At 41.0% G+C, this 22,007-nt stretch overlaps 2 protein-coding genes and 1 long non-coding RNA gene across 14 annotated transcripts in view; 1 reads left to right on the top strand and 2 right to left on the bottom strand.

Moving 5' to 3' along the window:
• epb41l2 (erythrocyte membrane protein band 4.1 like 2) overlaps positions 1-17,954 on the bottom strand; it is a 98,489-nt gene extending 80,535 nt beyond the window's left edge. For 3 of the 8 annotated variants that reach the window (XM_029676880.2, XM_065026391.1, XM_065026389.1), the window contains exon 1: positions 17,453-17,953. The gene's annotated coding sequence lies outside the window, so the exon portion shown is untranslated. Of the gene's footprint in view, positions 1-12,743; positions 12,876-15,916; positions 15,994-17,452 lie in introns of those variants that run through there. The other 5 variants (XM_065026390.1, XM_065026392.1, XM_065026388.1 and 2 more) reach the window with 4 other exon arrangements.
• An 18-nt stretch (positions 17,955-17,972) lies between these two features.
• Positions 17,973-19,874, bottom strand: LOC115139467 (uncharacterized). Its single transcript, XR_003865112.1, has 3 exons — positions 19,790-19,874; positions 18,666-18,829; positions 17,973-18,058 (listed from the first exon to the last, which is right to left on the bottom strand). It is a non-coding gene; the product is annotated as an uncharacterized LOC115139467 (long non-coding RNA).
• An 11-nt stretch (positions 19,875-19,885) lies between these two features.
• The window catches only part of LOC115139466 (A-kinase anchor protein 7-like), a 45,670-nt gene continuing 43,548 nt past the window's right edge, over positions 19,886-22,007 (top strand). Inside the window, exons 1-4 of one of the 5 annotated variants that reach the window (XM_029676902.2) lie at positions 19,893-19,973; positions 20,099-20,160; positions 20,391-20,573; positions 21,647-21,787. In XM_029676902.2, the coding sequence (XP_029532762.1) occupies positions 20,411-20,573; positions 21,647-21,787 (304 nt within the window). In that variant the 5' untranslated portion in view covers positions 19,893-19,973; positions 20,099-20,160; positions 20,391-20,410. Of the gene's footprint in view, positions 20,574-21,646; positions 21,788-22,007 lie in introns of all 5 variants that reach the window. The other 4 variants (XM_029676901.2, XM_029676899.2, XM_065026393.1 and 1 more) reach the window with 4 other exon arrangements.

The raw sequence follows: 22,007 nt of genomic DNA, 5'->3' as shown, positions 1-22,007 counted from the left end.
GTGAATTGTCCGCATGCAAATTGTGATATTCCAAAAGATGAGCTATCATGGTGAAATATAGTGATACATAATGTCAGCAGCAGCTGTCTGCCTCTCCATCTAACTAACTATCGCTGTTTCTATATTGTTTACACTTGAAATTTAAATAACACTTATTTTGTAACAATATTATTTTAGGTTAAAACATAATTAAAATTTTCCATTATCTTTCATTGCAGGTGTTGAAAATCAGTACTTTCTGGTGGATGTCATTTTCATGGACAGCAACTACTCAACGTTTTCCCAAACTATACTAGCCTCCCTCCACAGCAACGATCTGAACCTGAATGATGCCTGGGCAGTGGTCACAGATAATGCATCCTTACTGCCTGAAGGCATACAAGGTGGTTCTGAAAGGAGTGATGCCAAACAGTGTCCATGTAACCCGTCTCTGCCATGTCATCAATCTGGTGGGTGAGACCAGGCAGCACTACAAATAAAAAATAAAAACGCCCCCTTTTCAGGACACTGTCTTTCAAAGATAATTTGTAAAAATTGTGACGACCCTCCAACTCGGTCTGCCGTATTCTTTACGTTTGCTCTTGTTTTCCGTAAATAGGATGTCGGTAGGCGGGGCTGGGAGGGTCATCAGCGACATGAGACACACCTGGGCCCGGTTGTGTCCCGGGATAAATACACCTCTTACCCATTCATTGAGGAGACTCTCTCCATGCAGACACACTGACATTTTTGTGGTCATTTTATTTGTTTGCTTTGTCAACTTTCAACACCCCTCATTATCACATTTATGCACGCAACCACTCACACTGGTGATTATTGACTACACACACACACACACACACACAAAAATTGTTAATTGTATTTAGTTCAGTTTATAAATATATTTTGTTATTCCTTAAATCCACATTGTCTCCCTTTTTGTTACGAACTTCGAGCCTGTTCGTGACAAAATCCAAATACCTACACAGATCTTCCTTGTAAAGGGTTTAAACACTGTTTCCCATAATTGTTCAATGAACCATAAACCATTAATGAACATGCACCTGTGGAACGGTCATTAAGACAAACGGTTTACAGACGGTAGGCAATTAAGTACTATGAGACTCCTAAGACAGCGCTACAGGGAGACAGGACGGACAGCTGATTGTCCTCGCAGTGGCAGACCACGTGTAACAACACCTGCACAGGATCGGTACATCCGAACATCACACCGGCGGGACAGGTACAGGATGGCAACAACAACTGCCCGAGTTACACCAGGAACGCACAATCCCTCCATCAATGCTCAGACTGTCCACAATAGGCTGAGAGAGGCTGGACTGAGGGCTTGTAAGCCTGTTGTAAGGCAGGTCCTCACCAGACATCACCGGCAACAACGTCGCCTATGGACCAGACAGGACTGGCAAAAAGTGCTCTTCTCTGACGCGGTTGTGTCTCACCAGGGGCGATTCGTGTTCGTCAGATTCGTGTTTATCGTTGAAGGAATGAGTAACGCTGTGCGTTACAGGGAAGACATCCTCCTCCCTCATGTGGTACCCTTCCTGCAGGCTCATCCTGACATGACCCTCCAGCATGACAATGCCACCAGCCATACTGCTTGTTCTGTGCGTGATTTCCTGCAGGGCAGGAATGTCAGTGTTCTGCCATGGCCAGCGAAGAGCCCGGATCTCAATCCCATTGAGCACGTCTGGGACCTGTTGGATCGGAGGGTGAGGGCTAAGGCCATTCCCCCCAGAAATGTCCGGAAACTTGCAGGTGCCTTGGTGGAAGAGTGGGGTAACATCTCACAGCAAGAATTGGCAAATCTGGTACAGTGCATGAGGAGATGCACTGCAGTAACTAAACACAGCTGGTGGCCACACCAGATACTGACTATTACTTTTGATTTTGACCCCCTTTTTGTTCAGGGACACATAATTCCATTTCTGTTAGTCACATGTCTGTGGAACTTGTTCAGTTTATGTCTCAGTTGTTGAATCTTATGTTCATACAAATATTTACACATTAATTTTGCTGAAAATAAACGCAGTTGACAGTGAGGATGTTTCTTTTTTTTGCTGAGGTCACTTCTCTGTTTCATCACTTTTGACATGGATGAGATCTGTCTTCTTCAAGAAGCCTGCCAGAAAGAGAAGATGGGTGAGCTTCCTCATGAAGGAGTTTGTGCAGGCCAAGACTCTTCCTGAAGCAGTGAGCTCCAGATGGGGTAGCTGGTTTGAGGCAGTGAAGTACCATGCAGAGCATGTTCATCTGTACAGAGTTTTTGTTGGCAGAAAAGTCACCATCCCAGGCAGTCACAAACATCCTCAGCCAGCTGGAAACAGAGGAGAAGGTTGCTGCATTGTTGCCTAGATTCTTGCATGACTTTCTTTCATTTGTAATTTAACACTTAGTAGAACTCAGTATTGAAGCACTTGCCTTGATAAAACAAATTGTGCAATGTTGTGTTGCATCATTACAAATCTACTGTTATGTTATAAAATGTTATTCATTCACATTAGACACTTTGATGATAAAATTTGTGTTAATTGTAAAACACAGAATTCATAATTTGAACGGGGGAAAAAAACAGAATTTCATAGGGCATTCCTGTTGGGCATCACTCCTTTCAGAACCACCTTGTATGCCTTCAGGCAGTAGGATGCCTTATCTGTGACCACTACCCAGGCATCATTCAGGTTCAGATCGTTGCTGTGGAGGGAGGCTAGTATAGTTTGGGGAAATGTTGAGTAGTTGCTGTCCATGAAAATGACATCCAAAAATAAAAAATGATACATTTAGTGGTGGTAACATGTTTCATGAGCTCAAATCAAAGATCACAGAAATGTTCCATACGCACAAAAAGCTTATCGCTAATTTTTAAACAAATTTGTTTACATCCTTGTTACTGAGCATGTTCTTTGCCAAGATAATCCACCCTCCTGAAATGTGTGGCATATCAAGAATCTGATTAAACAGTATGATCTAGATCAACGTACAAGACAGCATGTTTCAGTTCCCGCCAATATCCAGCAACTTGGCACAGCCATCGAGGAGGAGTGGGACAACATTCCGCAGGCCACAATCAACAGCCTGATCAACTCTATGTGAAGGAGATGCGTCGCGCTGCATAAGACCAAATGGTGGTCACACCAGATACTGACGGTTTTCTGATCCATGCCCATTTGTTGTTTTTTTAAATGGTATCTGTGACCAGACGCATATCTGTATTCCCAGTCATGTGAAATCCATAGATTAGGGCCGAATGAATATTTCACCTGAGTGATTTCCTTATATGAACTAACTCAGTAAAGTCTTTGAAATTGTTGCATGTTGTATTTATATATTTTTGTACATTGTAACTTCTCAAAGTACTCCTATACTGCGGTCACTTGCCCTTCTCTGTAATTTTTCCAAGTGTTAACGACAGTGATGTAGAGGTGGAGAATCAACTCAATATTTACTCCTGGTGTCAACTCCCATTTCTGAGTGTCAAGATTTGATTCCGCTAGGATTCGATTCCTAAGATTCAGTATTTTTGTAATGGAGACATTAGTTGCCATAATTCGGAGAACAAACTCTCTTTCATAGCAAGCTACCGAAGCACAGAGAGAGAGGGGAGGGACACAGTTTAGGCAGGTCAGCCAACAAGCAAACTGAGTAAGAATCTGTAGGCAATCAAAAGAAAGCTGCATCTTCGTACTCCCATTCTTCTCTGCAGATCCTCTCAAGCTCTGTCAGGTTGGATGGGGAACGTCCCTGTACAGCTATTTTCAGGTCTCTCCAGAGATGATCGGGTTCAAGTCTGGGCCGCTCATTCAGAGACTTGTCCCGAAGCCACTCCTGTGTTGTCTTAGCTGTATACTTAGGGTCGTTGTCCTGTTTGGAAGGAGAACTGTCGCCCCAGTCTGTTGTCCTGATCGCTCTGGGTTTTCATCAAGGGTCTTTCTGTACTTTGCTCTGGCAGCTTTCCCTCGATCCTGACTAGTCTCCTAAGTCCCTGCCGCTGAAAATATCCCACAGCATGCTGCTGCCACCACGATGCTTCACCATAGGGATGGTGCCAGGTTTCCTCCAGACGTGACGCTTGGCATTCAGGCCAAAGAGTTCAATCTTGGTTTCATCAGACCAGAGAATCTTGTTTCTTATGGTCAGAGTCTTTAGGTGCCTGTTGGCAAACTCCACGTGGGCTGTCATTACCTTTAACTGAGGAGTGGCTTCTGTCTGGCCACTCTACCATAAAGGCCTGATTGGTGGAGTGCTACAGAGACGGTTGTACTTCTGGAAGATTCTCCCATCTCCACAGAGGAACTCTGGAGCTCTGTCAGAGTGACCATCAAGTTATTGGTCATCTCTCTGACCAGGGACCTTCTCCACCAACAGCCCAGTTTGCCCGGGCGGCCAGCTGTAGGAAGAGTCTTGGTGGTTCCAAACTTCCTCCATATTAGAATGATGGAGGCCTTCAATGCTGCAGACATTTCATGAGTACCTATCCCCTGATCTGTGTCTCGACACAATCCTGTCTTGGAGCACTACGAACAATTCCTTCGACCTCATGGCTTGGTTTTTGCTCTGACACACACTGTCAACTGTGGGCCCTTAAGACAGGTGTGTGCTTTTCCAAATCATGTCAAATCAATTTAATTTACCACAGGTGGACTCCAAGTTGTAGAAACATCTCAAGGATGATCAATGGAAACAGGAATCACCTAAGCTCAATTTTGAGTCTCATAGCAAAGGGTCTAAATACTTATGTAAATAAGGTATTTCATTAGTATTTTTTGTTGTTGATAAAAATATTTAAAAACCTGTTTTTGCTTTGTCATTATGGGGTATTGTGTGTAGATTAATGAGCGGAAAAAGGTATTTAATTAATTTTAGAAGACTAAATTAATAAAATGTGCAAACAATTTTGGTTGGGAGAATTGTGTAGAGCTTTGAAGCCAACTGAATCAAAAGCCTTGTGTTGGATAATCTTTGAAAAATTAAAGGTAATCTTTGAAAAATTCTTGATATGAAACTGAAGCAACAGAGTTTTTGTTCCAGAGGCGTGTAACTTTTATTTGTTGAGCCATTCCATAGGAGCCTAAACCATTGTGACAATCACTGTGGAAAAACAGTGGCCATGGCAGGATGTCAGGAACACAGGACTCTAAAAGCGGGATGTTCCCATAACCCTTCCGAATGGTTAAGCAATCACTCTCACAGTGCACACCCAGAATTTGGAGACTGAGCGTCATGGAGGGGGGTCTGTTGCAACAATGTTCAAACAGGAATAAATCCCCACCTCACCTTTGTCCAATCACAATCTGAGATACTTACCTGTAGCGACAGAACAAGGTTGACATTTCAGAGCGCTGGCATTTCTTCCTCTTTTGCAACAATTAAGAATTGGCATATCAGTTGTTCTAACAGCGGTCAGTGGTGCCAATTTACAGAAGTTTATATATATACTTTTTTTTATATATATATATATATATATATATATATTGAGAAAGTCAAGTTGAAACCTTTTCAACAGGGTTCTTTTGAGTACACAGAGCCAAGCTGAATGCTACATTTAGCTTAGATTGAGTCCAACCCCCATGGAAACTAGATAAGAGGAAACAAGTGTTTAGGCATCCTTAGGTACTGAACCAAGGAAAGGGGACATGTGTCACCTGACCTCATACTATCTTGTTGTTACTCTAAAGAGATAACATGAGCGGTTGCCTGAAGTAGGCTAATGAGTACCCTATGCTGCAGCTTTTCCCACTCGCTCTCCCATACACCAGAGATGTTTCTCAACCCAATCTTTTGCCTTTAGTCTCCTAAACCACTGAAGCTAATGGAACATGAACCATGGATTAACCCTAAACCAAAGTCTAGGCAAAATCCGTTACAGCGTGATTCCAGTTCAACTTTCCATGAACCACAAACGTAGTGCTGCATGTGCTCAGAGACGTGTCCAAGAAAGGAATCTCAAGGCTGCATAAGAATAGGCCAGGGGGTATATAATAGCACTACAGTGCTCAACAAGCACAACACTAGATAGCCTGCTTGAAAAGTCCTACCCCTACATTTTATCAGGCATGGCCCAAAAGTATCAGAAACAAACCCCAGGATAGGTTGCACTATAATTTCCCATCGAAAGGTTTAACATCAATAAGAGTACCATAGCTCTTGAACTTCTAGTAAAATATATTACCCTTCTACCAATAGGCTAATGCAAAACATTTTGGACAGTCATTTACCAAGCTGCAAAAACTCAAATAACGAGCAAATCTACTGAACTCTGTGACAGGGCACCATCATGCAGCTTCACACAATAACTCACTGTTCCATGTACTGTCATGCTAGCCACTGTCTAATTAGGAGATAATCAACCCCCCAAATGTCTCATTAGGACATCTGACAAGCCATAATGAGGCACTGTATTCACTTTCATCCTCTCAACAAGTGAACTTGCAAGTGATTTGCAGGCAGAACTATTGATGAGTAATGAAGCATTACTTAGTAATGAATGGTTGACGATAAATACCTCAGATGTACAGTACAAGTCAAAAGTTTGGACACCTACTCATTCAATGGGTTTCTTTATTTTTACTATTTTCTATAATGTAGAATAATACTGAAGACATCAAAACTATGAAATAATATATGGAGTCATGTAGTAACCCAAAATGTTTTAAAACAAGTCAACATATATGTTATATTTGAGATTCTTCAAAATAGCAACCCTTTGCCTGATGACAGCGTTGCACACTCTTGGCATTCTCCCAACCAGCTTCATGAGGAATGCTTTTCCAACAGTCTTGAAGGAGTTCCCACATATGCTGAGCACTGGTTGGCTGCTTTTCCTTTACTCTGTGGTCCGACTCATCCCAAACCATCTCAATTGGGTTGAGGTCGGGTGATTGAGAGGCCAGGTCATCTGATGCAACACTCCCTCACTCACCTTCTTGGTCAAATAGCCCTTACAAATAGCCCTTGTTTTTCACCGCCGATACAGATTATTGGAGGACCAAAAAGGTTGATACCGATTAAATCGGACAATTTTTTGTTGTTTTGTTTGTAATAATGACAATTACAACAATACTGAATGAACACTTATTTGAACTTAATATAATACATCAATAAAATCAATTTATCCTCAAGTAAATAATGAAACATGCTCAATTTGGTTAAAATAATGCAAAAACAAAGTGTTGGAGAAGAAAATAAAAGTGCAATATGTGCTATGTAAGAAAGCTAACGTTTCAGTTCTTTGCTCAGAACATGAGAACATATGAAAGCTGGTGGTTCCATTTACCATGAGTCTTAAATATTCCCAGGTAAGAAGTTTTAAGTTGGAATTATAGGACTATTTCCCTCTACCATTTGTATTTCATTAACCTTTGACTATTAGATGTTCTTATAGGCACTTTAGTATTGCCAGTGAAACAGCATAGCTTCCGTCCCTCCCCTCGCTCCTCCCTGGGCTCGAACCAGCAACACAACGACAACAGCCACCATCGAAGCAGCGTTACCCATGCAGAGCAAGGGGAACAACTACTAGAAGGTTCAGAGCGAGTGACGTTTGAAACGCTATTAGCGCGCGCTAACTAGCTAGCCATTTTACTTCGGTTAAACCAGCATATCTCGGGAGTTGATAGGCTTGAAGTCATAAACAGTGCAATGCTTGACGCACAACGAAGAGCTGCTGGCAAAACGCCCGAAAGTGCTGTTTGAATTAATGTTTACGTGCCTGCTTCTGCCTACCACCTCGGTCAGATACTTAGATACTTGTATGCTTAAATGCTCAGTCAGATTATATGCAACGCAGGACACGCTAGATAATATCATCAACCATGTGTAGTTAACTAGTGATTATGATTGATTGTTTTTTTATAAGATAAGTTTAATGCTAGCTCGCAACTTACCTTGGCTTACTGCATTCGCGTAACAGGCAGTCTCCTTGTGGAGTGCAACGAGAGAGGGGCAGGTCGTTATTGCGTTGGACTGGTTAACTGTAAGGTTGCAAGGTTGGATCCCCCGAGCTGACATGGTGAAAATCTGTCGTTCTGCCCCTGAACGAGGAGGTTAACCCACCGTTCCTAGGCCGTCATTGAAAATAAGAATGTGTTCTTAACCGACTTGCCTAGTTAAATAAAGGTATATAAAAATGTAATAGATAAAAAAGCGGCAAATCAGCACCCAAAAATACCGATTTCCGATTGTTATGCAAACTTGAAATCGGCCCTAATTAAAATCGGCCATTCCGATTAATCGGTCGACCTCTAGTTGGGTCATGGCCCTGTTGAAAAACAAATAATAGCGGGACTAAGTGCAAACCAGATGGGAATGCTGTGGTAGCCGTGCTGGTTAAGTGTGCCTTGAATTCTAAATAAATCAGACAGTGTCACCAGCAAAGAACCCCCACATCATCACACCTCCATGCTTCACAGTGGGAACCACACATGCAGAGATCATCTGTTCACCCACTCTGCGTCTCACAAAGACACCGCGGTTGGAACCAAAAATCTACAATTTGGACTCATCAGACCAAAGGACAGATTTCCACCGGTCTAATGTCTGTCCATTGCTCGTGTTTCTTGGCCCAAGCAAGTCTCTTCTTATTGGTGTCCTTTAGTAGTGGTTTCTTTGCAGCAATTTGACTATTAAAACCTCTTTGGGCTATGGGGAAGTATTTTCACGTCGAGATGAAAAGAGTTCCCAAAGTAAACTGCCTGTTACTCAGGCCCAGAAGCTAGGATATGCATATAATTGGTTTCTTAAACTGTTAAAATAATGTCTGTGAGTATAACAAAACTGAAATGACAGGCGAAACCCCGAGGACAACCCCCCCCCCCCCTGTCACTTTTATTATAAGGCGAAATCCTCCCCCGATTGCAGTTCTTAGGGCTTCCACTAGACGTCAGTCTTTAGAGAGAGTTTAAGGCTGGTTTTTGCAAAAATGAAGTAGAAATTGTAGTTTTTCTAAGTGGCTCCCATTTTGGCTGTAGTGTTTCCATGCACATGGACTAGAGCGCATTCTTTTTCCGGTAAAGACAATATTGATTCTCCGTCTTAAATGTTATAGTTTATTTACGTATTAGGGTACTTAAGGTTTGATTAAACATTGTTTGACTTGTTTGGATAATTTTATTAGTAACGTTTTGGATTAATTTTGCATGCATTTTGATGGAGGGAAACCGGTGGATTATTGACTGAAGCGCGCCAGCTAAACTGAGTTTTTATGGATATAAAATGACTTTATCGAACAAAAGGACCATTTGTAATGTAACTGGGACCTTTTGGAGTGCCAACAGAAGATCTTTAAAGGTAAGGCATATTGCTATTTCTGACTTTTGTGTCGCAACGGCCTGGTTGAGAAATTATTTGTCATGCATTTGTATGCGGGGCACTGTCCTCAGATAATCGCATGGTAAGCTTACGCCGTAAAGCCATTTTGAAATCTGACACAGCGTCTGGATTAACAAGAAGTTAAGCTTTATTTTGATGTATTACACTTATATTTATGAAAGTTAAATATTTACAAAACTGTAGTTTGAATCTCGCCCTCTGCAATTTTACCGGATGTTGTCGAGCGACACGCCTAGCTGTAACAGGTTTTAAGGCCTGATTCACACGGTCTCCTCTGAACAGTTAACATTGAGATGTGTCTGTTACTTGAACTCTGAAGCATTTATTTAGTCTGTAATCTGAGGTGCAGTTATTCTAATGAATTTGTCCTCTGCAGCAGAGGTAACTCTGGGTCTTCCTTTCCTGTGGCGGTCCTTCCTTTCATCATAGCGCTTGATGGATTTTGCGACTGCACTTGAAGAAACTTTCAAAGTTCTTGAAATGTTCCGGAAGGACTGACCTTCACGTCTTAAAGTAACGGACTGTCGTTTCTCTTTGCTTATTTGAGCTGTTCTTGCCATTATATGGACTTGGTATTTTACCAAATCTATCCATCTTCTGTATACCACTCCTACCTTGTCACAACACAACTGATTGGCTCAAATGCATTAAGGAAAGAAATTCCACAAATGAACTTTTAACAAGGCACACCTGTTAATTGAAATGCTTTCCAGGTGACTACCTCATGAAGTTGGTTGAGAGAATATTTTGATTTAACACATTTTTGGTTACTACATTTCTGGTTACTACATGATTCCATGTGTTACTTCATAGTATTGATGTCTCCACTACTATTCTCTAATGTAGAAAAGAGTAAAAATAAAGAAAAACCCTGGAATGAGTATGTGTGTCCTAACTTTTGACTAGTACTGTATATCATTACGATGCTGGGCCAATTGTGCACCGCTCTATGGGACTCTCAATCATGTCCAGATGTAATGCAGCCTGGATTCGAACCTGGGACTGCAGTGACACCTCTTGCACTGAAATGCAGTGCTTTAGACCGCTGCGCCACTCGGGAGCAGCGGGGGTTTTTTAAAAATATAATTGTTTTTTCCATGGGGGTTTTTCTAAGGACCCTGAAAATGGAGGCAGGGGGAGAACCTATTCAAGTCAGTAAATATATATATTTTTTATGATTAAAAATATATATTATTGGCTAGGTAGCATGCTACAGAAGTTTGTATGCAAGCTAACTCAAATGAGCTGCTAACGTAATGTTAGGCAGCTAGCTAACTTAACATACTGTATAGCCAGTGAATTAAATAACACCAGCTAGCCAACTTCACATTAGCTAGACTAAGTTAGCTAGTGGTTTACAGCCGCAACAGAACAGCTGTTGTTTACAAATACACCAGAAGTTATTTGGGGTTCCAGGGTTCACTTCCGCTCCTGCTGAAAAAGCTGTTAAATGTCTATAGTTACGGTTTGGGTGAGGTTTTAATTACACTTGGCTTTCTTCCAATGCAGCCTGTCCTACCATTTGGGTGTCTACAAGTGAGGCGTGTCCTTGAGCTCAAGGCAAGCCATCTGTCATTAGTCTACATGGATTTGGTTGGAAGTATCACACAGATGCTACACAGAGAGAGAAATACTGAGCTTTGCAGACTGGTCTCAGACTAGATGTAACATAGGAAATGCCAAGCAACCCAAAGTTTGCGTGTTCGAATCGCATCACGGACAATTTTAGCAACTACTCACTACTTTTTAGCTACTTAGAATGTTAGCTGACCCATCCCCACATGTCAAACTCATTCAGCAGAGGGCCGAGTGTCTGCGGTTCTTTCGCTCCTCCCTTGTACTTGATTGATGAATTAAGGTACCTGATTACTAAGGAACTCCCCTCACCTTGTTGTCTAGATCTTAATTGAAATGAAAAAACAAAAACAAGCGGACACTAAGCCCTCCATGGAAATTAGTTTGACACCCTGCCCTAACATACATCAAAACCTTAACCATAGTTTCCCAAACTCTGTCCTCGGCACTCCAATTGGTGCATGTTTTGGTTTTTGCCCTAGCAATACACAGCTGATTCAAATAATCGTCAAACTGTGATAATTTGAATCAGATGTGTATTTTTACGGGGGGTGACAGTGTTTGGTGAACGCTGTCCTGGAGCAAGCTGACGTTAGCCATAACCAATTGTAATTCGTAATATTACGTAATATATACGCTTAGCAAATTCGTAATATATCATGCAAAATGTATGACGGACATCCACACATGAATACATACCATGTGAAACGTAACATACGTATTCTTACTAAATGGAGTGTCTCGGATTTACGTAAAGAATACGACATGCTCAGACCACGTTCCAGATTTATGATCTTACGTTACAAAACCATCACATTCATTCATTGTAATGACGTGCTTGATTTAAGTGGCCATGCATCCTACACCCACAACTTTAGCAAGATTGTGCCAGATAAGTCCATTTAAAAGCAACGTGTCGCTAGCTAAAATTAGCGTGTATCAGCTAGCGGTCTGTTTTGCGCGTGAAATCAAAACATACACTGGCGGTAACTGCACGTGTAAAGTCTGCAGGCGTGATTCCATTTGAAAGCATTATCAAAGGATTTGAGTTACAGCAAAGAAAGCCAACCGATACGTAACTAACGTTTATTCATTACGGTAAGCCTATGTCAATGTCAACTTTTTACGAATGCAGGTAACGTTACTAGCAACAATTCTCAATCGCGTAACTAGCCATCTCATAAATCCTAGACGTAACCAGTGCAGTATTACTGCAGTAGTGTAGTATACCAGTGCCGTAGTGTTGTCTGCGAGCTATAGTATTATTTACCCAAGAAAACAAGTAAACAGTAGTTGGGCACATCCTGAAATGCATAATGTCGATAACTATCGTTAGCTAGACAAACTTGCAGGAGCTTCTAGCCAACTCAAAGGAGTTCCTCTGAGGTATAAGAAGAAGCCTATGAACCTCTGAGGTATAAGAAGAGGTTCCAACAGAAGGTAACCATGTAGACCATGGTTATATAAAATGATTGAGGATTAACTAGCTACAACTTGCTTATATAAGGCATTCATGTTTCACAGAGTCAGATTTTTCGGGCAAGCCAGCTGTCATGTAGTAAAAGGTTGGATCCCACTTGAGAACCAGTCATAGGTAACGATAAGTGTTGAACACAAAACATGCCATGCCCATTACCTCTTAAACAACGTGGTCAAGGAACAGATGGAGATGCTCCAAAACTGACCAAGGAAATTGAATTTAGCTGCCTGCTTGCTAGCCTACTACGTGAAAAACTTTTTTTTTTTTTTTTTTTTTACAAATGTGAACGTTTTACAAGTACTTATGTTTACCTCACTTTTATCACTGACTACCAATTGGGTTGCACCATGGCTAATCAACTTACCTGATGCAGTTCAGATGAGATAAGAAACACTTTCAGAACGTGGCCTCATAAAAATATGCTCTGGTCAACCTAAATTCTAAAATTGAAATTCCCAGACCAAAAGTTCAAATCTGTCTGGGAGAAAAGGCAACTCAGTCGATCACACTAGCCCCGCACCGTAAAAAAAAAAACCCAGGTGCCTCAAATATCATTGGCTTAGTCATTTTACAAGTATCCTAGAATGCATTGTGATTGGTTCCGCTACCAGTCTGTAAATGTAGTCGTTTTCTATTGGCGGTCTACAATTTGTACGTGTATTAAGAGTTTGGCGTGGAAGTGGCTCCCACTACTGAAAATGTATTGTAATTACAATGTTTTTACATTTTACTGATTGCAAGAAACATTATGAACACCTGCTCTTTCCCATTACATAGTCATAGACTGACCATGTGAATCCAGGTAAAAGCTATGATCCCAAACAGTGTAGATGTGGGGGGAGGAGATGGGTTAAAGAAGGATTTTTAAGCCTTGAGACATGGTTTGTGTATGTGTTCCATTCAGAGGGTGAATGGGCAAAACAAAATATTGAAGTCCATTTGAACGGGGTATGGTAATAAGTGCCAGGCGCACCAGTTTGAGTGTGTCAAGACTTGGAAACGCTGCTGGGTTTTTCGCACTCAACAGTTTCCTGAAAGAAGGCTCCGCCACCCAAAGAACATCCAGCCAACTTGACACAACTATGGGAAGCATTGGCATCAATATCGACCGCCGTCCCTGTGGAACGCTTGACACCTTGTAGAGTCCATGCCCTGACAAATTGAGGCTGTTCTGAGGGCAAAAGGCAGTACTACTCAATATAAGGAAGGTGTTCCTAATGTTTGGTACACTCAGTGTAATGATCCCATGATATTTGGTTGACATGTTGCCTTTCAATTCCTTTTAGCAATTAATGTGAAGCAGAGACAACACCATATAATTTTGACCTGGACAGACTAAACATTTTTTTTTAAATGGAGTGAATTTGTATCAAAGAACAGTGTCGTGTGTTCAACAACCGCAGCATCAGATGACATGTCAACAGCTTTACTTGGCAAAACAAATAAATGACTGGACCACCTTGCTGCAGGGTAGTGCAGCAGCACGCACAACAACCATTAGCAATTTCACTTGCCATCAAATATCCATTACATAGCAGATATTCTGTTGTGGGCACTGGGGATCAATATACCATTTTATGTTTAGGAGGTTGAGTGTGCTTTATTAATGCATCGATTACCTTGTAAATGTTTGTAGTGTAATGAATCAATGGGCTGATGGCCTTGTCTTTGTTTATAACCTTGATGTAGACGTGAGCTAATCAAATTGTATTGGTCACATGCGCCAAATACAACCGGTGTAGACTTTACAGTGAAATGCTTGTTTATAAGCTTTTCCCAACGACCAGAGTAGAAAAAGAAAATGGTAACACAAGGAATAAAATACACAACAATGGAGCTATATACAGGGAGTACCAGTCCCAGATCAATGTGCAGAGAGAGATATGAGGTAGATACTGTACAGTATCTACATGAAGGCAGGGTAAAGAGACTAGGCATCAGGATAGATAATAATAAGAGTAAAATAAAGAACAGAGTAGCAGCAGTATATGAGAGTAAAAGTGTGTGTGTGGTGTCAGTATGTGAATGTGTGTGAGTGTCAATGTAGTGCGTGTGAGCATGTATATGGTGTGTATATATATAGTCTAGTGACTATACTAGACTACTTATATTTACTGCACAGGGAACATTAAAAGGAAAACCACTCTGCCAAAAAATGCATTAGCCCACAGTTGATACAGTCCCAAAATATTTTGCATGTCAGCAGTCAACTTTTGAAGATATTGTACATTCGAGAAGCAAAGTGTCACTGGCCACATCATCATGATGATGCAAAATGCTAATAAAGAATTTTTCAACACCAATACCGATTATTGGAGGACCCAAAAAAGCCAATACCGATTAAATCGGACAGTTTTTATATATTTGTAATAATGAATGAACAATGAACACTTATTTTAATGTAATATGATAAAATCAATTTAGTCTCAAATAAATAATGAAACATGTTCAATTTGGTTTAAATAATGCAAAAACACAGTGTTGGAGAAGAAAGTTCAAGTGCAATATGTGCCATGTAAAAAAGCTAACGTTTAAGTTCTTTGCTCAGAACATGAGAACATATCGGTTGATTGATGGTGATTCCTTTTAACATGAGTCTTAAATTTTCCCAGTCAAGAAGTTTTAGGTTGTAGTTATTATAGAAATTATAGGACTATTTCTCTCTATACCATTTGTATTTCATATACCTTTGACTAATGGATGTTCTTATAGGCACTTTAGTATTGCCAGCCTAATCTCGGGAGTTGATAGGCTTGAAGTCAAACAGCACTGTGCTTCAAACATTGCTAAGAGCTGCTGGCAAACACAGTAAAGTGCTGTTTGAATGCATGCTTACGAGCCTGCTGCTGCCTACCACCGCTCAGTCAGACTGCTCTATCAAATCATATACTTAATTATAATATAATAAAACAAGCCTTTGGTCATTAATATGGTGAAATCCAGAAACTATCATTTCGAAAACAAAGCGTTTATTCTTTCAGTGAAATACGGAACCGTTCAGTATTTTATCAAACGGGTGGCATCCCTAAGTCTAAATATTGACGTTGCATTGCACAACCTTTAACGTTATATAATTATGTAAAATTCTGGCAAATTAATTAGTCTTTGTTAGGAAGAAATGGTCTTCACACAGTTCGGAACGAGCCAGGCTGCCCAAACTGCTGCATATACCATGACCCTGCTTGCACTGAACGCAAAAGAGAAGTGACACAATTTCCCTAGTTAATATTGCCTTCTAACATTAATTTCTTTTAACTACATATGCAGGTTAAAAAAAATATAATTGTGTATTGATTTTAAGAAAGGCATTGATGTTTATGGTTTGGTACATTTGTGCAACGATTGTGCTTTTTTCGCAAATGCGCTTTTGTTAAATCATCACCCGCTTGGCGAAGTTGAAGTAGGCAATGATAAATTAACAGACACCGCATTGATTATATGCAATGCAGAGCAAGATAGTTAACCTAGTAATATCATCAACCATGTGTAGTTTGATTGTTTTTTATAAGACAAGTTTAATGCTAGCTAGCAGCTTACCTTGGCTCCTTGCATCCACAAGGTCCTTTTGATGCTGCACTCACGTAAAGGTGGGCAGCCTGCCATGCAGTCTCCTCCTGGATTTCAATGTAATCAGCATCCAAAAAGGCAGATTTACCGATTGTAATAACTTGAAAATCGGCCCTAATTAATCGGCCATGCTGATTAATCGGTCGACCTCTAGTTGTAACTCATAATAGGACTGTGTTACAGAGGTCTAAAGGGTCCCTCACAACACTCCTGTGATAGGGTCATGTCAAAAAGCTAACATCTGAAACATCAAACCATGATGAAACCAACATCTTCATTTCAGCCAACCAAATAACACATAAAAGACTGAGGAATCACATTTTAAAGAGCAAATTCTTTTGGTCAAAAGGTTTTGAAAGGTCAATTTCAAATAGGATTAATAAAGCACAAATGCAAAGAAAAATAGCCAAATATGCAGTTCTTGATACATTGCATGTTGACCCACGACTGCGTGGCCAAACACGACTCCAACACCAACATTAAGTTTGCTGACAACACAACAGTGGTAGGCCTGATCACCGACAACAATGAGACGGCCTATGGGAGGATGTCAGAGAACTGGCAGTGTGGTGCCAGGACAACAACCTCTCCCTCAATGTGAGCAAGACAAAGGAGCTGATCGTGGACTCCAGGAAAAGGCAGGCCGAATATACCCCCATTAACATCGACGGGGCTGTAGTGGAGCGGGTCAAGAGTTTCATGTTCCATGTTCCAACTAACTATCATGGTCCAAACATACCGAGACAGTCGTGAAGAGTGCACAACAAAACCTTTTCCCACTCTGGAGACTGAAAAGATTTGGCATGGGCCCCCAGATCCTCAAAAGGTTCTACAGCTACACCATCGAGAGCATGGTTGCATCACCGCCTGGTATGGCAACTGCTCGGCATCTGACCGTAAGGCGCTACAGAGGGTAGTGCAAACGGCCCAGTACATCACTGGGGCCAAGCTTCCTGCCATCCAGGACCTATATAATAAGCGGTGTCAGAGGGAAGCCCATAAAATTGTCAGAGACTCCAGTCACCCAAGTTATAGACTGCTTTCTCTGCTACCGCACGGCAAGCGGCACCGGAGCGCCAAGTCTAGGATCAACAGGCTCCTCAGCTTCTAACCCAAAGCCATTAGACTCATAAAAATCACCACCGCACAATATACATTGACCTCCCCCCTTCTACACTGCTGCTACTCGCTGTTTGTTTGTTACCTATGCATAGTCACTTCGCCCCCACCTACATGTACAGATTACCTCAACTAGCCTGTACCTCTGCATACTGACTCGGTAACGGTGCCCGGTATCGAGTCAGTGTATTACTTTTTATTTTAGCCTACTTGGTAAATATTTTCTTCTTGAAGTGCACTGTTGGTTAAGGGCTTGTAAGTAAGCATTTCACAGTAAAGTCTACACTTGTTGTATTCGGCGCATGTGGCAGATAAAGTTTGAATTCATTGAACTATCCATATTCCGTCTTTCTTCACACATCAAGGTAAAAGTAACATCCAACTCACCAGCAGAAGATGAACATGATCCCAGATGACAGCCAGGTCCACCGATACATCCCAAGAAATACGGGTGCAAAACAAAGACAAAGGGAAAATTATGCCCATCTTGTATTAATTTAATAGTTGTACATGCTGTCAGAGGTATGAAACAAGACCACACCCATGTAGAATTTAAAACCAGAAGTAAAAGAGAAATTATACCTCAATAGTGTTGTTCCTGTTTAAACCACTGATTCTCAGTTACAGATTAACGACAGATAAATCCTAGTTCCAGTTGATTAGCATGATATGTGCAGTGATACTACCAGGGAATCAAACTGTTCTCTCTTAACCACCCAGGGTTGTTGTTTCTTGTCAAATCCCGGAACATGGTGGCTATGCAGATTTACCCAAAGGGATTAGTTAGAAGAATTCACAATTCACCATCTGGCCTGTGCTGTAGATATTAAATGCATTAAAAACTGCATTAAAAGATATCCTGGCTGCTCACTTTTTGTTGGCAAAGAGGTTGCTCTAGGTTAACATCACCTGTGGTAGAAGAGCTAGGTCCAGGTTTGCCTTCAATGAAGCAAATTCCAATGGGATGAAAATAGTATCCGCTAGTTCTCCTTACTGCTGACCAATGAGGATGACTAGTGTTAAAGTCAACAGTGGATTAAGAGGGAGAAAGAAGAAGTACTTGGAGCAGTGACTGTCACACACTGTGTGCAAGTAAATCCTCTCGATGCTACCTTGGGGCTGAGCCTTGAACACAGGCAGCCTGGTTCAAAATCCTCTACTTTTTTAAAGCAGCAGCTCCACTGTCATTGTTTGACTGATTATTGAGACAACAGCAACTGCTCTCTTCATAACCTTTTCATGTAATACCCTCCATGCCACAGGATGACTGTCATGTACAGGTGCATGACAGTGGAGCTGATGGAATGACTAAAAATCCATTAATTTTAATCCTCCACATTATTCTGTTTCATGACGGCATGCATATGCCTTTAATGGCTGACATTCCGCACATACCGCAATCAATTACACATCTTTGAGATTACGTTGTACATTCCAAGAATACTTCAGTGTAAAAATAAGTCTTGATTTTACATGGCTACAATTTACATGTAAATGGTGGTTCTATGAATGGTTGCTGTTGTGTAACACTGCACCCCATGTCACATATCTTGGAGGAAGGAACTTTAAGCAAATATAGGCATTTCAGATTCTTACTCACCTCAGAGACTGTACTACAAGTGACATGGGCACAAGGGGTAAGGTGGGGAGAGACATTCCATGCATTCACCTGTCTGCTTCTGTTTAGTTCAAGAACAAGTCGCCAAACTGGTCCTGCTATTACACCTGTTCCCTTTCTGTGATGGCAGATATCTCCCCCACAACCTGAAACCAAATCCAGTGGTTTACAGTTACAACACAAACAAAGGCGTGAAAGGCAGAGACAAGCACATATGTGAACCTTACACTTTCAAGGCACTGTTTGTTCCGCAAACAATACAGGTGTTACCTGAGGAGAGGATGGTGAACAAGGAAGGAGTGTGGTGTACTTCTTCTCTTCTCATGGAGTTTGAACAGAAATTAAATTCATGTTTTTAATGTCATTTCAATACTGCATAAGCTTCAGCAGGTGAATTGGACTCAATGTTATATGGTGACAAACTACTGGCTTGTTGAGAGATCTGTCCTTCAGGATCACCTCAATGTATGTGACTTCTGTGTTATTTTACAAGAGGCAATACATGGCTGAAATTACAAAGCTGATAACTGTCACTAACACAAATACAAGAAGGTGTGTATTGATTTGGTGAGTCTTTTCCCCACAGTTATTATATCCATGAAGAGAAGAGATAAACAGTACTCCGATAGTTATAAGAGCTCTGATCTATTTTGTTCACCACGCCACCTACACAGCATGTGTGCGTTACAAACCATGTCCTGGGGTCCTCTGTGGCCTAGTCTAACTGAGGCAATAGCGCATTAACTGATACTATATCACCACCTGTTGCTGGCTATTTGTTTTTAGAAAGTAGCAGTTCTCAGGCACAGACAAGTGACGGTCAACTCTCAGCATTTAGTGAGAGAAATGAGTGCTCTGAATTTAGCTGTCGAAGGAAACTAAATACGTTACCTGTACAATATTGTAATATGACCTCACCCTATTATCACTTGCTAACGTTACTGTATCAGTTAGCAGAAAGTGAAACATTGTTTCAGTAACAGTGTCAAATACAAAGTGTGTTACTAATCAACATCACTACATCTGTATTGATGTTTTTATTCTGAAGAGTAAACAGCTGATTTAATAGTCGTTTACAGACAAACAAACACAAAAGGTAACATTACCATGATGTTCCAAAACTGTAGCGTTGAGCACGAGAATGTCATATGACAACGTTAACTTTAGTTTTTGTCATTACCGTATGTCATTTGATCCTTTTGAGCATCCGTAGTCCTGTGTTTACATGTGTAGCGAACCATGTTAGCTAGCTATGCTAGCCGTAAGCAACACATGACTATTTTCGAATGAGTGAGTGACACGTTTGTCCAGGCACATGCTCGTTTAAGTCAGCCGGTCTGCTGTCGTAGCCATGCTATCGAGGTTAGAGCTAGTTAGCGAGCTAACGTTAACTTGAATTTGACTTATTTCAACAGGTGGCAGGCGCTAGCTAAAGTTAGCTAGCACGTAAGACTGAATCCCCATGGCCTGATCACATGTGAGTAAGCTGTCTTGCGCACAAATTCTATAAATATGTAGCTAGCTAACTGGTGAATCTCGTTTAGGTTTTCATGCTAGGACCTCAGTTCTTTAAATCATTGAGAGGGATTTGTCTGCTTCAAAGAGTGCTTGTAGCTGAAAACATCAATGTGCGAACTGCACAAGGTGCCTCGCTGAATTTGATCAAAGCTCGTCAAAACAGTTGCTACGTGTCTGTGTTACCTCAAGGTCAGGTAAACTTCATTGAAATGCAGCCGGTCACCGGGACTGATTATGCTGTCGAGCTTGAGACAAACAGCATTGAACATGGCAACGACCACCTGCTGTCACCTGCACATGGTGCATCAACGGATCCAGTTGCTGCTGAGGAGAGTCACTTGCATTGCAATGTGAAGGAGCTCATTGCCCCTGGTGAGAAATATTTATCCTACCCTCTGTGGTGCTTGTTTTCATTACATGTATCATCACTGAAATCGAAAACTCATAAATGATGATTAGAGAATTGTAAGAAAGTACTCTTCTTGACAGTGCATCCCACAGTAATTTATTGGATGACATGCTGCGCAAACAGACAGAAGCCCCTTTGTTTTCATCCAAGTACAGTTTGTTGTTGTTATTATGTACTGTCTTAGTGGTGGCCAGTGTCATGGCCTAATATCAGAATTATAGTGTCGTCACTCTCACAAGATGTCTGACCTTCTAGCATACTGTTTACATGCTTGCTGTTGTCAAAACAGTCAGTTAACCCACTGTTCCTAGGCTGTCATTGAAAATAAGAATTTGTTCTTAAGTGACTTGCCTAGTTAAATAAAGGATAAAAAAATATATATTAAAAAGGCAATTCCATGGTAACAAAATGACAGAGACTCCAAACAAAAACCATTGATTTTGAAGTTTAACAAACCATTGAACTCTATGCACAATGACCACAGAACTCTATGCACAATCACTATTAGACAGTAAATAAAACATGTTTTACTGGAAACTCTTTGCTAGCAGAATTATGGTAAAATCTCCCTCAGTATTATTCTGGAACCAGAACTTTGTATCTGCAGTGTTATTCCTGTAAATGTGTTTTTATAAAAGTTTCTGTGGAACTTGTTAAAAATTGTCCTTGTGCATAAAGTTATATATTTTATAACTTTGAAATCAATAGTTTTTGTTTGGTTTACATTTTTTAAGTGAAATATCTGTGTCTCAGTGTAATTCTGTTACTGTGGAATTGCCCCGACGCAGAACAGTGGATGGGGTGGAGTCACACACACACACACACATCTGTCTAGTCAGACCATGAATTGTACAACGATCAGTTTTTGCAGTTGCTCAACTACTTCCAATGAATAGCTTATATTCACTAGCTACAAACATTAATTACATTCATCCAGATACTTGGTGAGCCTTTTTCTTGAAAAGTATGTCTGAGGTATTTGAAGGATCCATCTTAGCCTTCCACATGCTGTCATCATCTCCCCCTTGTTCCTCAGAACATGAAATAGTGAAGAGGATCAAGAAGAGACCCAATAAGCCACGTGGAAGGAAACAGAAGTCTAAGTCATCTGAACGTTCTGACAATCTTATGTCCGAACTTCCATTTGCAAGTACAGTAATATGGAAGGACCTCGGCTGTAAGTAAAACCGTCTATGCCATATTATTTGTTTTGCAGTTGATTCCAGGCTAACTCAAATCAACATATCCAGGCTAATATAACACAGTTAGTTGTAACATACCTTCATTGAGAGGATGTGCTCAGTAGTTCCCATAGTGTGACCAGTTGATGGTTTCTTTCCATTTTAACTGGCTGGGCGAGTAGGAGAGCAGAAATTTGACTAGCGGCACCGACTCTG

The sequence above is a fragment of the Oncorhynchus nerka genome, linkage group LG13 (genome assembly GCF_034236695.1).
Source record: "Oncorhynchus nerka isolate Pitt River linkage group LG13, Oner_Uvic_2.0, whole genome shotgun sequence".
In the NCBI taxonomy this organism is placed as follows: Eukaryota; Metazoa; Chordata; class Actinopteri; order Salmoniformes; family Salmonidae; genus Oncorhynchus; species Oncorhynchus nerka.
The sequence above is the reverse complement of the archived record's forward strand: the minus strand, read 5'-3'. Positions and strand labels throughout refer to the sequence as shown.